Source organism: Chlorocebus sabaeus, chromosome X (genome assembly GCF_047675955.1).
Source record: "Chlorocebus sabaeus isolate Y175 chromosome X, mChlSab1.0.hap1, whole genome shotgun sequence".
Taxonomy (NCBI): Eukaryota; Metazoa; Chordata; class Mammalia; order Primates; family Cercopithecidae; genus Chlorocebus; species Chlorocebus sabaeus.
This window is the reverse complement of record NC_132933.1, coordinates 48,135,307-48,150,482: the sequence shown is the minus strand read 5'-3', so window position 1 is coordinate 48,150,482 and position 15,176 is coordinate 48,135,307. Positions and strand designations below refer to the sequence as shown.

General features: G+C 38.3%; 1 protein-coding gene across 1 annotated transcript in view; it reads left to right on the top strand.

The window, feature by feature from the left end:
* The window catches only part of IL1RAPL2 (interleukin 1 receptor accessory protein like 2), a 1,280,701-nt gene that overhangs the window by 738,985 nt on the left and 526,540 nt on the right, over positions 1 to 15,176 (top strand). Inside the window, exon 5 of the mRNA XM_073013177.1 lies at positions 7,324 to 7,477. Coding sequence (XP_072869278.1) covers positions 7,324 to 7,477 — 154 coding nt within the window. The remainder of the gene's footprint in view (positions 1 to 7,323; positions 7,478 to 15,176) is intronic.

Genomic DNA, 15,176 nt, shown 5'->3' with positions numbered 1-15,176 from the left:
TCTCTGTCGACTGGAGAATACCAGCAGGGGTGGCTGCAGGCCCAGTTTGGGAGGTCCCGTCCAGTGAGGAGGAGTAGGATCAGGGATCCACTTAAAGAAGCAGTCTGTTGGGAGGCCGAGACGGGTGGATCACGAGGTCAGGAGATCGAGACCATCCTGGCTAACACGGTGAAACCCCGTCTCTACTAAAAACACACAAAAAAAAACTAGCCGGGCGAGGTGGCGGGCGCCTGTAGTCCTCGCTACTCGGGAGGCTGAGGCAGGAGAATGGCGTAAACCCGGGAGGCGGAGCTTGCAGTGAGCTGAGATCTGGCCACTGCACTCCAGCCCGGGCGACAGAGCAAGACTCCGTCTCAAAAAAAAAAAAAAAAGAAGCAGTCTGGCCTTGTTTTGGTAGAGCAGCTGTGCTGTGCTGGGGGATCCCTTACATCCCTGGTCAGCTAAGACTCTCCAAAGCCTGCAGGCTGGAATGGTTAAGTCACCCAAACAGCAATGACTCTCCCTGCCCCCGACCCTGGGAGCTCCTTTTTAGGGAGGTGCAATGCCCCTACCAGTGGCTAGCTGGAATTCCAAGCCTTATTCTGTTAGGTGCTGCGGATGTGGGGCCTGCAGGCTGTTACTGCTCAGCCCCTTGGGTTCAGCCTCTTTCCTAGGGGTATGTAGGGAGGTCTAACCTTCTACTTTGCCAGAGCTGCAGCTACTCTTTCTGGAAAGTCCAAGTATGTAAGACTCCAGGGTCTCCTCACATGTTTGAGTGGCTGCTCTGCCAAGGCTCCACGTAGCTCCTTCTGTTAGACTGAAGGCCCTGGTGGAGTGGGTTCATATGGAGATCTGCTGATCCGAAGGTTGCAAAGATCCGTGGGAGAAGCGTGGTTTCCTGTGGTCACACATTCACTCACCACTTCTCTGTGCAGGAGAGGTTCTCCTGGCTCCATGTTGCTTCCAGGTGGGCCATTGTCCTGTCTTGCTTTTCTTCATTCTCCACAGGTCAAGTTGTTTTCTTGATTAGTTCCAGTGTGAGTACCTGGATGTTTCAGTTGAAGGTATTGTATTTACTCGCCTCTTCTTTTCCTCTATGGGCCACACATGCTAGCCTCTTCTAGTCAGCCATCCTGGCCACTTCATATCTTAGTCTATTTCTGATATTTGTTCTCTCTTCAAGCTGGTTTTTGTTTGTTTGTTTGTTTGTTTTGTCTTTTGTCTTAGTATACTTTGTAATTTTTCATTGAAACCCAGACATGATATGCTGACTGGGTAAAAAGGAACTGAGATAAATAGGCCTTTAGTGTGAGGTTTTTAAATTTTTCTGGCTAAGACTAAGGCTGTTTTTACGTTTTCTATAATTGTTGGTGTTAGAGACTACAATTCTTTCTGGTGCCCTCATTTTTCATTCTTCTATTGTCTTTGGGTTTCCCTAGAGACTTCTTAAATAAGGTGTGAGTTGTGCAGTTCTTTAAACTGTGATGCCCTATTATTAGACAGGAGTCCTAATTGATGTGTTGGTAAGATACAGGGTGAGGGTAAATGCTATATAATATTATGACTAGGTCTCAGCTTTTTAGTGAACTGTGTCTCTGAACTGTGACCACAAGTGCTTCTCAGCTTCTCTCCCACCCACTACTTGAGACAGGAAGGCTAGAAGGGCTAGAGCTGGCTTTGTTTCTTCCTCCACTTCAAAGGCTAAAAGGAGCTAGAGTTGGATAGTTTCCTTCTCCATGTGAAAGGCTAGAAAAGGGTAAAGAGTTCATACCAGTTGCTGGCTCATGAAGCTGCTTCTGCTCCCAGTGAGCTGTGATTCTCTATATTCTCCTGTCTTTTCAGTTTTTGGTGTAGTAGTTTTCTTTGTGACCTCAGTTATCTGATGGATCTGAAAATGGTTATTGATGTTCAGTTTGTTTGGCTTTTTTCTTGTTGTGAGGATGGTAGTGATGACTTCTAAACCCTTTACATGTCAGACTGGAAACCAGAAGTTAATCTCAGCCTTAGAATGATAACTTTAGGTTAAAGTATTGTCTCTACACTGCTATAGAAATTTGGATCACATTAACTCCTGATGATCATTAATATATCATAATATATGTATAACCTGAAAGCAAAGTACTAAAAATAATAAAAATAATAGAAAAACAGTTAATATTTATTGAGTAGTTTTAGCATGTGATGCCTTATATTACAGGGCATTTACATATATCACCTCAGTTAATCTTTATAATCACCCCAATTGGTAAATATTATCACCACCTGTTTTTTTGTAATAGGTGAAGCAACTGAGGCTTAGATTGATTTAGTAGCATGCTCAAAAACATATTACTTGGGATTCTAATACAAGTGTTTAGTCTAGAACTTATATTCTTAACCACTGTGGGCTACCAATAACAATATTAAGACTGTGAAGGTAGAAAGTTGGAGAAATAGAGCTTGGAAGGGAAGGACTCCTTGTAGTTGGTTATCCTAGGCATTTGGAGTAGAGATAGGTTGAAAAGGACAAGGTTCATACCTAATTGGCAATCGTATTCCTAATTGTCTCCTCCATCTTTAAACTGCAGACAGTTCAGTTTCCATAAAGATTTTTTTTTTTTCTTTTGAGATGGAGTTTCACTCTTGTTGCCCAGGCTGGAGTGCAATGGTGCAATCTTGGCTCACCACAACCTCTGCATCCTAGGTTCAAATGATTCTCCTGCCTCAGCCTCCCGAGTAGCTGGGTTTACAGGAATGCGCCACCATGCCCAGCTAATTTTGTATTTTTAGTAGATAAGGAGTTTATCCATGTTGATCAGGCTGACCTCGAACTCCTGACCTCACATGATCCACCCGCCTTGGCCTCCCAAAATGCTAGGATTGCAGGCATGAGCCACTGCGCCCGGCCCCCTAAAGATTTTTAAACAGATGTTTAGATGCCCTTTGGGAGAGTACAGTCTCCCGGGGGAAGGAGAAAAGTTGGCCTAAGGGGTGAATGTTGGGTATTCGAAAAAAGGCATTTAAGGACTAGAAGTTACATGATTAGTTTATGGTTGCATAGCTGCTTTGAGGGTAAACCTCAGAATCAGAAGAAATATTAAAATCAATCTTCCTGATATTCTTGCCATGAGGAATGAGTCATGTGCTCTGAATGGCACAAAGTAACCACAACCACCAAATCAAATGGATTTAGAAAACACCTGTAGGTATAATGATGATATCTCAGAAGTAGACTATGAGTACAGTGGTAAATATTTCAGGTTGGAAACTCCAAGATCCAAATTTGGCTGGCAACAGGTTACTTTAGGGTTCTTAGTAAACAGATGTCTCAGTTGTGCATTCTGGGCTTTCAACCTAGCAACTACTGGCACGGGACATTTACCACCTAGGAAGGTGGGGAGGGAGGGGAAAAAAGCTGGGCTTTAAGTGTTTATATTATGTTGACTGGGTAAGGATGTCCTACAACAAACTACTTTATGAGGGGATAGCCAGGCCACAAAAAGGATCTGATTATTGAACTTAATCAACTCTGGCAAGACGGGCTCTCAGCAAAATTTTCAAGTTGATGAGGTTTAATAGTCCCAGGGACAATAAATAGTAGGGGGATCACACAGTGAGTTCAGTATTAGAGGACTGCTCAAATTTGAGCCTTTGGTGGTTTGTCCTGGCCTCAGACAACCATCTTGAGGCTTGACCTATACACTTCAAATTCTTTGCCTAGTGTGTTACTAGAATTAAACACATCTGGAGCAGTGGGGTATGGTGATATGCTTTGGCTGTGTCTGTACTCAAATCTCATCTTGAATTTGTAGTTCTCATAATCCCCATGTGTCATGGGAGGGACCAGGTAGAGATAATTGAATCATGGGGGTGGCTTCCCCCATCCTGTTCTCACGATAGTGAGTGAGTTCTCACGAGATCTGATGGTTTTATAAGGGGCTTCTCCTTTTGCTGGGCACTCATTCTCTCTCCTGCCACCCTGTGAAGAGGTGTCTTCCTCCATGATTGTAAGTTTCCCGAAGCATCCCCAGCCATGCAGAACTGTGAGTCAATTAAGCCTCTTTTCTTTATTAATTACCCAGTCTTGGGTAGTTCTGCATAGCAGCATGAGAAGAGACTACTACATATGGCAGTACTGTCTGTTCATTAGGGAGTTAGTGAGCAGGAGAGAAGCAATGACAGCAGTAAGCCTAGCAGCCAGCCGCTAGGGAGAAAGAGTGCCGATAATGGAACCAAGAACCTGGAAGACTTCTGAGAGTTTATATAAGCATCCAGACTGAGGTAGAATAGCCAACAAAGTAACTTTGCAAAAGGCGTATTAGTGGAGGCAGGATGATCATCTATGTAGTGTGATGGGAAAGGTAATATAAAAGCTCTTCTGACCAAAATATAGTTCCTCTTCCCATCTACTAAAATTAGTGTTTGGCCTCTAGGAGCCATACATTTTCCATAAGTTAAAGTATTATTTTGTGGTTGATAGTTAGCCAATTAGTGAATATTTCTTTCTATCTGATTTGTTCATTAGCACCAGTTTTCACCAAGCAGAACTGGAGGTTCTAAAGAAATATAATCTAGTGTGAGAAAGGTTTGGGAACCTTTAGGAATTGTCTGTGTTGTATGACCACTCCTTATAGTGCTGCCCAACAAGAATGTAATGAATAAATCTGCAAGCCTCTGAATTCTGGCTGCTCACATGGTAGTGAATATTATTCACATAAGCAAATTTGGTGAAGATCACAGAACTTGGGGGAACCCCACATTTTAACCTAGACATGTCTTATCCTAAAGCCATTTGCCTTTTCATCTATACTACATTGTCTCCAGAGGGATGTTGGTGACCTGAAGACAACATTTTCTTATGCCACAATTAAAAAAAAAAATAAAAGTCCTCTCTTGGATACAAAGAACCCTTTATAAGGCTATATGGCAGCTTGGAAAGCACATAGGACTGTCGTGATCTATCCCAAAGAACATATACAGATTCCAGGCTGTTCTTCACCAGGAGTTATTTTCTAATTCCTATACACTCTTTAGTTTTTACTTCCTGGGGGAAAAAAGCACAACAATGAGCAGAGAAAATGAAAATTCTTAGAATTAATTGCATATGGACTTTCCCCAAAATGACATTAGAAAATGACACCTTTTGTCTTTGAATGAGTGTGTGGGCTTATTTTCCCACCCCCACCACTGTTGTGTGAAAGCGCAGCAGCTCAGTTTTCATTTTCCTTTCCTCTCAAAATGCCCAGAGGGACCATATTTTTGTTTAATGACCTTCAGAACGATTCTTTAGAAATCTGAGGCTATCAGAGTTGGAAGCAATGCGAAAATAATTGAGGATTATTATTGTATGACGGCAGTGGCAGCTGGGCTGTTTCTTTTTCTCTGTGTTCAGACTTTCTTCTTCATTTTCCCAGAAACCTTATATCCCAAGATTTAACTCAGAAGCAAATCTCATATAGGTGATAAACCTTGCCAGACATGGTATGTAATATAATTTCAGACAGACCCTTAACTGTTCTTCAGGAAGACCCTAGGGAGTAAAGCAGCCTTATATCTGCATGCCCTCAATAGTATTAGTTTTATTTACTCTCTGACAATGTGTGTGGGTAGTTGTATAGAATATAAAGCAAGCTTATCTCTTAAATATTATACCTGTGAACTTAAGCACCACTTTGTGTGTTTTGTTGTCAAAACTCCTGCTAACATGAAAGAAAAAAATGTTACAGAAAAATATGGGTACTTGCTGTCTCAGATCACTCACACACACATGTACACACACATACTTATGCACACAAATACACAAGCACTCACAGCTGGGGATTGAGAGTCAGCACAGATTCTAACTTTACGTGAATGTTTAAGATATGTGTATGGACGTGAGGTGAGGGGTGAGGAGTGGTAGATGTAGATGTTGTATACATCATAGTGGGAAAGTAAAAAGTGCTCTCAACTATTGTTCACATCATCTACCTCAAAATCAATTTATTTATTGCCTTAACTGACTGACAGAATTTACATGATAAAATACTTTCTTTTTTTGAGACAGAGTCTCATTCTTGTTACCCAGAATACAGTGCAATGGCATGATCTCAGCTCCCTGCAAACTCTGCCTCCTGGATTCAAGAGACTCTTTTGCCTCAGCCTCTCAAGTAGCTGGGATTACAGGCACGTGCCACCATGCCCAGCTAATTTTTGTATTTTTAGTAGAGACAGGGTTTTACCATGTTGGCCAGGCTGGTCTCATACTCTTGACCTCAAGTGATCCGCCTGCCTCAGCCTCCCAAAGTGCTGGGATTAAAGGCGTGAACCACCATGCCTGGCAATAAAATATTTATTACCTTGAATATTCAACACTCCCTAACAGCTATCCCCTACACCTCAACTGATGTTTGTACAGCATTTGGCTACCACTTTGGTAGGACATGTGAGGTGAATGATAGCCAGAATGGGGCAATATCTAATAAGTAGTCTGAAAAAATTCCTAAAAGTCAAAGATAATTGCCTGAATATTCTTACATACTTGGCTATTGTTATATCCTTGTCACTTTCTGGAAAAGTATTAAACATTCCTTTCTAGGGAAGTCCAATCTCGGTCGCAAGATTCCCTTACATTCCTATCAGGAGAGTAAGATAATTGGCTTCAAAACCCAAATCTTGTTGTGTGGTTGTATATCATTGAACTCAGAAAGTAAGTGGATGATATCTCCAGGCTGTTACTATAACAAAGCATGTCCTCACTTTACCTAGCTATGTTTCTAGAGAAGTCCTTAATTTTTTATATTCTTTCCCTCTCTACCCCCACATGGATTTCTTGATTAAAGAAGGGAGATTCTGGAGTACTAGTATTAGTTTTCATAATAAGGAATAATTAATGAAACAATTGTAAACTTCATTGCCAATATAAAATCCTATTATGAATGTTTAATAATGCCTAAGACTCCCCTAAAGTATACTAAGTGGCTAAGTGAACCATATCCTCTTAGGACTCTTAGGAAATATCCCTGTCAAATAGAAAGAACCAGGACATTATAATAATACTTAGTGACTGTTAAGGTTCTGCTATACCTCTCTTGTATTTGGGGAGCTTCTATGCTATTCTATTTATTTTTTTCAGAATGTTTCTAAAGACTTCTTGCTCCTGGGGTCAGGCCTTTAAAGTGGTTTATAGTGCAATAGTTGTGATATTAGAATTGGATACAATAGTACACATTTGTGATTTTTCTTGGTAATTGACTTGACTCCTTAGTTACATATTTTGAAAACAAAAGAGAAGAATACAAAAAAGTAAAAGTACTAACTTGCCGGTACTGAGATGTAGTCCATGAACTTTTATTTTTTGCTTACTTGCAAATATTTTATCTGCAGGAATGCAAGCCAAAAATGTGGAGAAGCATAATAATACAGAAAGGAAATGCTCTTCTGATCCAAGAAGTTCAAGAGGAAGATGGAGGAAATTACACATGTGAACTTAAATATGAAGGAAAACTTGTAAGACGAACAACTGAATTGAAAGTTACAGGTAGGAATTCGTTCTACAAAATTATGGCAAATGAGATTTTAAGTATAATTTGGTTTGGGAAGCAAGAGTTTTTTTCAGAGTCAACTTTCTGTGAATTTAGAATTGCCTGCAAATCAAACAGTTGAGAAACTTGCTATTAATGAGTTGTACTGAGTAAAAGTAACATATGGAATATGAAAACAGAATTTAGAGAACAAGGGCCTAATTGCTGTGTATCTCTTCTCTGTCTTTATGAAAGGTTCTGAACTCTTCAAGGTATCATTATTACTAAACATCTCAGAAAGTATATAGTGGAACCACTGTAGAATGTTGACTTAACCCATTTGTGGAATCTCCTTGTAGGTGAAGGCTGATTTTGGAAAGAGAGTCTGTTAGATTTTTGGAATGAAATCTTCTTAGACTGCATCCAAATTATCATTTATGCAAAATTCTCCATAAGTGAGTGATGTCATTGTGAGCTTCTAGTGATTCTTAAAGCAACTCCAAATGAAGAACATGCATATGTGTGTTTTAAATCTGAAGTACAAACAAAATGTAAACTAGTGGAAGAATAAACTTAGAATATTCTTACCTGTTAGAGAATTTTAGGAAGTAATTTTCAGAGACATAAGACAGAATCTAATACCAAAAAGATATCACTTACAACAAATGTGATGGAACCTAAGAAACTGTATGACAAAAAAATCTACTTACTATTGCTCACGAACAAATCTTGACTAATTTTCCTATTATTATGTGTGTCATGTGTATTATAATCTCACATGTGGAACCTAAAAAAAAGTTGAATGTGTTGCAAAAGAGAGTAGAAAAGTGGATAGGGACAGAGAATGGGGAATAAGGAGTGTAGGTCAAAGGGTACATACAAAGTTGCAGTAATATAGGATGAATAAGTCTAGTGATTTAATGTACGGCATGTAGTTAATAATATTGTATGCTGAGGCTGGCACAGTGGCTCATGCCTGTAATCAATCCCAGCACTTTGGGAGGCCAAGGCAGGTGGATCATCTGAGGTCAGGAGTTTGAGACCAGCCTGGCTAACATGGGGAAACCCTGTCTCTACTGAAAAAAGAAAAAAAAAAAAAAATTAGCCAGGCATGGTAGCGTGTACCTATAATCCCACCTACTAGGGAGACTGAGACAGGAGAATTGCTTGACACAGGAGGCAGAGTTTGCAGTGAGCTGAGATCACGCCACATCACTCCAGCCTGGGCAACAGAGCAAGACTCTGTCTCAAAAATAAAAAAAAAATCATATTGCATGTTGAAAATTTGCTAAGAGAGTAGATTTTAGGTGCTCTTAACACAAAAATAAACATATGAGGTTGATATGCTGATTTGTTTGACTGTAGTAATCAGTTTACTATGTATATGTATAACAAAAACATCTTGTTGTATACCTTAAATATAAACAATTAAGTATGTGTGTGTATGTTTGTATGTATATGCATACATATTTCTATTGTGGATAATATCCAAGCCATGATAAACTTTGAAATTACCTAGACAATTGCAATATTGATCGCATTAATTGACTTATGATTAATGCACTTGAGCATTACCTGTTTAACCATCTAATGCCAACATCAGCCAGTTGGTTAATTTATAACATACTCTTGCTAATACTAGCAATACATTTTTTCTTCTATTTTATTTTTGTTTAAAAAGGTTCAGAAAGGTCTGGCTGACCTTTTTGAGACAGTGTTAAAATCAGTCAACTAACTAATACTTGCTAAGTTCATTGCTATAACCCATATATTTAATTAGGTTTTTGATCCTTGAGATTAATTGTTTTTGTCTTTTTCAAAATTCTAAATGTTAGCACAGGGAACACAAAATATATATTTTAAATAAACTAATATATAATATACATATATGTTACTTCACTCTCTATACTAATAAATGATAGTTTTACTTCTTAGTTTGATTTTGTAGAGTGCCTTCTATGAAAGTTTAAATAATTATTTTGATTAGAATTGCACGTTCTTTCAAAATAAGCTTTCAAAATAACTACCCCCCCCATGAGCTTTCAAAATAACTACCATATTGGGCGAATTCCAAATAGCAAAGTTTTTCTGCTTTTGATTAGTTTCTGATTTCTTCAACATGAACTAGACTTCCCTGCCTCATTCATGGCAGAAAATTCAATCATGGGCAGTTGTACATTATTAATAAGTGACCTGACTATGCACAAAGTGTCGCAGCATCATCACTTTGGCCACAGTCACTAATCCTTATGAGAGGCTTGCAGAGCACTTCCATTTCGGATCATTTGCTGAATCTTGTAACATTATAGTATTTGGCTTGAGTTTTAAGTTGAACCAGAATAAAGTAAACACCAAACCTCCTTTTCACTCACATCAAATGGGTTCTGTTGAAAACACATTTGCTTCTTTCATTTCATTTTAGGTTCTGGAAAAGAGAGCTAGAGGTACTTATTTTGTGTATTTTATAAGATGTTAATTTACTTATTTTAAACATTTAATATAGTTGAATTACAGATCTAAAATTTTATTTTAATACCTTGCAGAGGATCTCAAAATTTAATATGAATCATGTGAAGGGACCCAGAGAGGATAAAGATGAAGATCTCTAAATACAGATACTCAAGTTTCTCCCTTAGATTCTAATTTAGTACATCAGTTAGACTAGGAATTTACCTTTTTGTCCAGGTGATTCTGTTTTACACTTTCCAAGGATCATGTTTTTGAGCGACACTAGAGAGGAGAATGGTGCTAACAAGTCAAAGTCATAGGTTTGATTATTGTGTGAGTATGTTAGTTCACCCATGCACACACACACACACACACACGATTTTTATAGGTCCCATTTTGTTTTCTTTAAATTTCTAAGAACTGCCATGAAAATAGAGATCATGTTAACCAAGGAAAATGTGTCAAGGTGTGTGGGTAAAGCAACTTCAACTGGGGAAATCAGTCATTTATTCACTTACCACTTAAATAAATATTTACTGAGTACATGTTACATGCCAGGCAACAAGCTAGGAGCTGGGAAAGATAATTCAAAATGTGTTTATGATTATCCTTGGGTCAACGGTCATCATTCATATAAGAAAGTATCATGTTTGTGTATTTATTCACACAGTTCAAATGTTATGCCTGATGTAGAAACAAAATGGCTACTTGGTATGGAAGTTCAAGAGGTTGCTCTGTGAAGGTTTATTCTGTTTTGGAACATTATATAACTTATACCATGCTTTGTATGCTCAATAATATGAAAACAATTAGCAAACAGATTGTCCTCTCATAATTCAAAATATAAGGTTAGGATTATTTAAAGAGTAACCATTCATATGTGTTTTGAGTTTAGCATGGGATAAGAATTTCAATATGACATTAATAGAGTTGGTTAATTACAAAATCATGTAAATAGAGGTTATTTAAATGGTGTATTTCCCTTATGCAAATTTTAAAAGATTGTCAAATTTCTAAAGCTTATTTTCTGACTATTCTTTTTAAATGTATAATTCTGAGAAATATAACTTCAGTAAAACCAAGTTTTCAGTACCTGTTTCTTAAAGGTACATAGGTGCTATTTGCTTTAAGAAGGTCAAGAATAAAAAGATCCAGATATTCAAAACTGATAAACTAGAAGGTTATCCTTTGCTTTAATGAAATTATTTCTCCATATATGCCATAGTGTTTCTTTAAATAGTTAGCTTTCTTTCTGCATTAAAACAGGATTTGATTTAAATGCAACTTTTCTGGAACACTTTTATTATATAAATCGTAGCAGACTTTTGTGATATTATTGTGGAAATTTCTTTTTATTCTTTCGAAGGCTGCAGATGCATAGGGAAGGGTTTAAAAACAAATAGACATGCACAGTAGCATGTTTAGGTCATTTGCTAATGATGCCTACAGTGACAGTTTCATTTCCCACAGCACATTTTAGGTGGCTATATGCTATTTTAAATTTTTTTTCTTTATTTTCATGTTGAATTTGTGCGGAGGGCTAATTGAAGTGAAAAAGTAAGACAGGAGAGTTGGTTATAAGAAGGTGAGAATTGTAGTACAGGTGATAATGGAAAAAGGAGAAGAGGAGTAGGAGAGAGTGAGCAACATAATGGGATAGAGTCTCTAGGGATAAGAAGAGAAAATCTGCCTTAAGAAGGTCAAAGGCAGACATTACTTATAGGGATTCTTCAAAACGGACGCAAGAAGGAAGCCGGAACTAATGATCTGTATTTGGAAGGCAGTTCACCATTCACCTGGCAAATCATTCACAAATACATGCCTTTATGCAGCTTTTTAGACGTGAGCATTGGCTACTTAGAAGAAACCACTAACCTGTTTCCTGGTCAATATGCAAATAACACCTCTCCACCTGATTATTGTAGACAGCTCTAGAGTCCCTGGTTGGAGACTTTTCACACGTTAGGGGTAATCTCTTAACCCATTGGTATTTGAATATGATAGCAAGAGGGATTTATTCCTTGAAAATATTTCAAAGATTTGCTGCCAGATTACTATTCAGCAATAGTAGCAAAGCAATCTGGATATAAAGCTTGGGGTAAAACTGCCAACTAGGAATTGGCATCAGTCTTTGGTGAATACGTTCAAATGCATGACTTTAGCAAGTGCTTTTAATTCCACTTTGCAAAGTTTAATTGTAGTGCCTTGTTGCAGGTGTCATTTAGATTACATAGCTTGTTAGAAAAACTTTCCTCTGGTGTGGAAAATGGCAGCTCTTTACACACAGACGAAGCAATTTCACATTCAGGCTGGAAAACAGGCTTTTTGTGGTCCTAGCTCTTAGTTTATTTATCCTTCTACTGTTAATGCTGAGATTTTGCAGGGGAGGGTGAGTTTAGAAAAAAACAGTGGAACATGGCAATATGGTGGAGAGTTGGTGAAATAAATAGAAGCGGGGATTTTGACTGAGTAAAGATAATACAATAGAAGTAATCTCTAAGCCAGCAACTCTGTAATAATCATAAAAGGGGCTCCCAGAGAGCTTTTATCTATTGAGAGCTGACTGTGCAGCATACATTGCATTTACAGGTTTTCATTCATTTTCTCATTTAGTCCTCACAACCAACATATGAGGGTGGTTTGGGGCTCAGAAAACAATACCTCAAAATGAAGGACTCGGAAGCAAGTTTGACCTTTTCCTGCCCTCCTGTCTCTCTGTCCCATTCTCCCCACCCTCCCCCAAGGCTAGCCATAAAACTGGAATCCCTCTTCCCCAAAGGAGGTCATAGAAACCAGAACCCCTTTCCCCCAAAGCCAGTCATAAAGCCTAAAAATGTTACTCTAACTTTCTCTCCACTTCTCTGTGTGAAAACTGGCCATAAAGAAATTATTCGACCTACCTTGTTTAACTATAGGTAATAAGGTCCCCATCCCAGAGAGGGTCCTGCCCCACACCCAGAAGAAAGGAATGTGTGCTCAGAGAAGCCCAGAAGAATCTAGACAGACAGGCCTTGCCGGTTTTCCCCACTCAGCTTCTTAGCATTAGATCATAGTCTTTTTGTCAAATCATATGCCTACATAGCTGTCCATTCTTTGTTGAACCTAAGCATAAAAATGGGCATTTTTCCCTGAATCTTTGGGTCTTCATTCTAAAGGCTCCTGTGTATACAGTGTATACATGTTAGAAAAACGTATATGCTTTTCTCCAATTATTCTGCCTTTTGTGAGTTGATTTTTCAGCAAATCTTCAGAGGGCCAGGGGGAATTTTCTGGCTGGGCCCCTATAGTGGTTATAAGATGTCCCCATTTATAGAGAAATAAACTAAAACTTAAGTGAAATGATATGCCCAAAGTCACATACTCAGTAAATGGCGGAACACAGATATAAACCTAGGTCTTCTCAATTCTCAGATGTAGCTTTTTAATCACCACCAGGCAAAAAACTGCATGATTTCACTCACCAAATATATATTGCATACCTAGAGAACAGAAAGCAAAATATTGGACACAATGTCTATCATTCCACTATAATATCCTTTTTGGACATTCACAATTTGGTCTTAAATAATTCCCTATTAGAATTTATATATCCATAAAAAAAGTACACTTGGCATTTTGAACCTAGTCCTTAGCTCTTAGCACTTTAGTTAAGATCATTAGTAGTAGGGCCCATAATTGAATCTGCATGTGGGATGGTGCCAGGAAAGAAGCAAGGAAAAGTGAGGCTCCAGGAAAATTAAGAATGCATGAAAGATGGTAAATTCTTGCCAAATTTTGTGTTTTGATGCCATACGGCTCTACTAGTATGATAATTTATATTGAGAAAAAATATTCCAATGATATTCATTGCAGTTATGACTATGACTTCAAGCTAGTGGAAGTGAAGCAATGGATGAATGGCTAGTTAAATAATGTTGGCTCAGTTGGTAAAGATCAATCAACACATAAATCAGTGCCTACTATGTACAGTAAGAAGTTCAGGATCCAAGTTTGTGATGTTCTGAAAGCAGACAGGTAGGGATAGAAGTGTGTTCTCCTTTGGAACCTGTGAAAAAAGAGTTATTCATTAGAATAGTGCTTCTCAGATTGTATTTTGTGGAACCCTGATTCTAAGAAATGTTAAGAGAAAGATTTCCAAGAGAGAAAGAAGAGGAAAGGAGAGGAGGGAAAGAAAGGAGAGGAAGAGAGAAGAGTGGGGAAGGGAGAAGAAAGGTTCTGTAGCTATTTGTTTATCTGCAAGGTCAAAGTTAAACAGTCATCTTTTTTGCAGGGTATCTCAGGGCATCTTAGTGCCTGTAATATCTAATGTGTACTCTAATTTTCTCAAAGGGGGATGGGGCCTGGGTGTGGTGGTTCATGCCAGTAATCCTAGAATTTTGAGAGGCTAATGTGGGTGGATTGCTTGAGGTCGGGAGTTCAAGACTAGCCTGACCAACATGATGAAACCCCCTCTCTACTAAAAATACAAAAATTATCTGGCTGTGGTGGCGTGCACCTGTAGTCCCAGCTACTCAGGAGGCAGAAGCAGGAGAAACACTTGAACTCAGCAGGTGGAGGTTACAGTGAACTGAGATCAGGCCACTGCACTCTAGCCTGAGTGACAGAGTGAGACTCCATCTCAAAAAACAAAAAACAAAAAACCAAAAAAACAAAAAAACAAACAAAAAAAACGGTGGGGGTATGGTATATATTTTTAGGACATTTCCTAAACTTTTATGAACACATAATATTCCCAGGCTCCAAAGCATCTGAGGATGTTAAGTCTCCACAGAACAAACTTTAGGAAAGCTAAGTGAATAGTTGAGTGAGTACCTGGCTCTATTGGCCTCCTACTAATGCCTATAACATCAACAGTTGAAATAAAATACTTATTTGGCATTTAGGTTATGATTATTATCACTTATTTTTTTCCATTGTTTATTTTTTCAACCATCCTTTAAGTTCCTTAAGGGAATGGATTTGTTGACTAATTAATTTCTACATCTCTAAGTGCTGAGCATATGGTAGGTATTCAAAAATTATTTGTAGCTTGGTTTGGTTGAGTGCTTATTTGATTGGTAAGTGTTTTGATTGGGTACAAATAAGACAACTTTGTGTTTGTAGAGCACCTTATAATTTCAAAGCACTTTCACTTCTGGGATCTCATTCTGTTATAAGAACTTTATGGAACTGTCAGCAAATAGAGTATTATTATTATTAATCTTGGCTCAGAGAGTTTAAAACCATGACCCTAGGATATAAGCTGGTGAATTGCACAACTAGGACTAG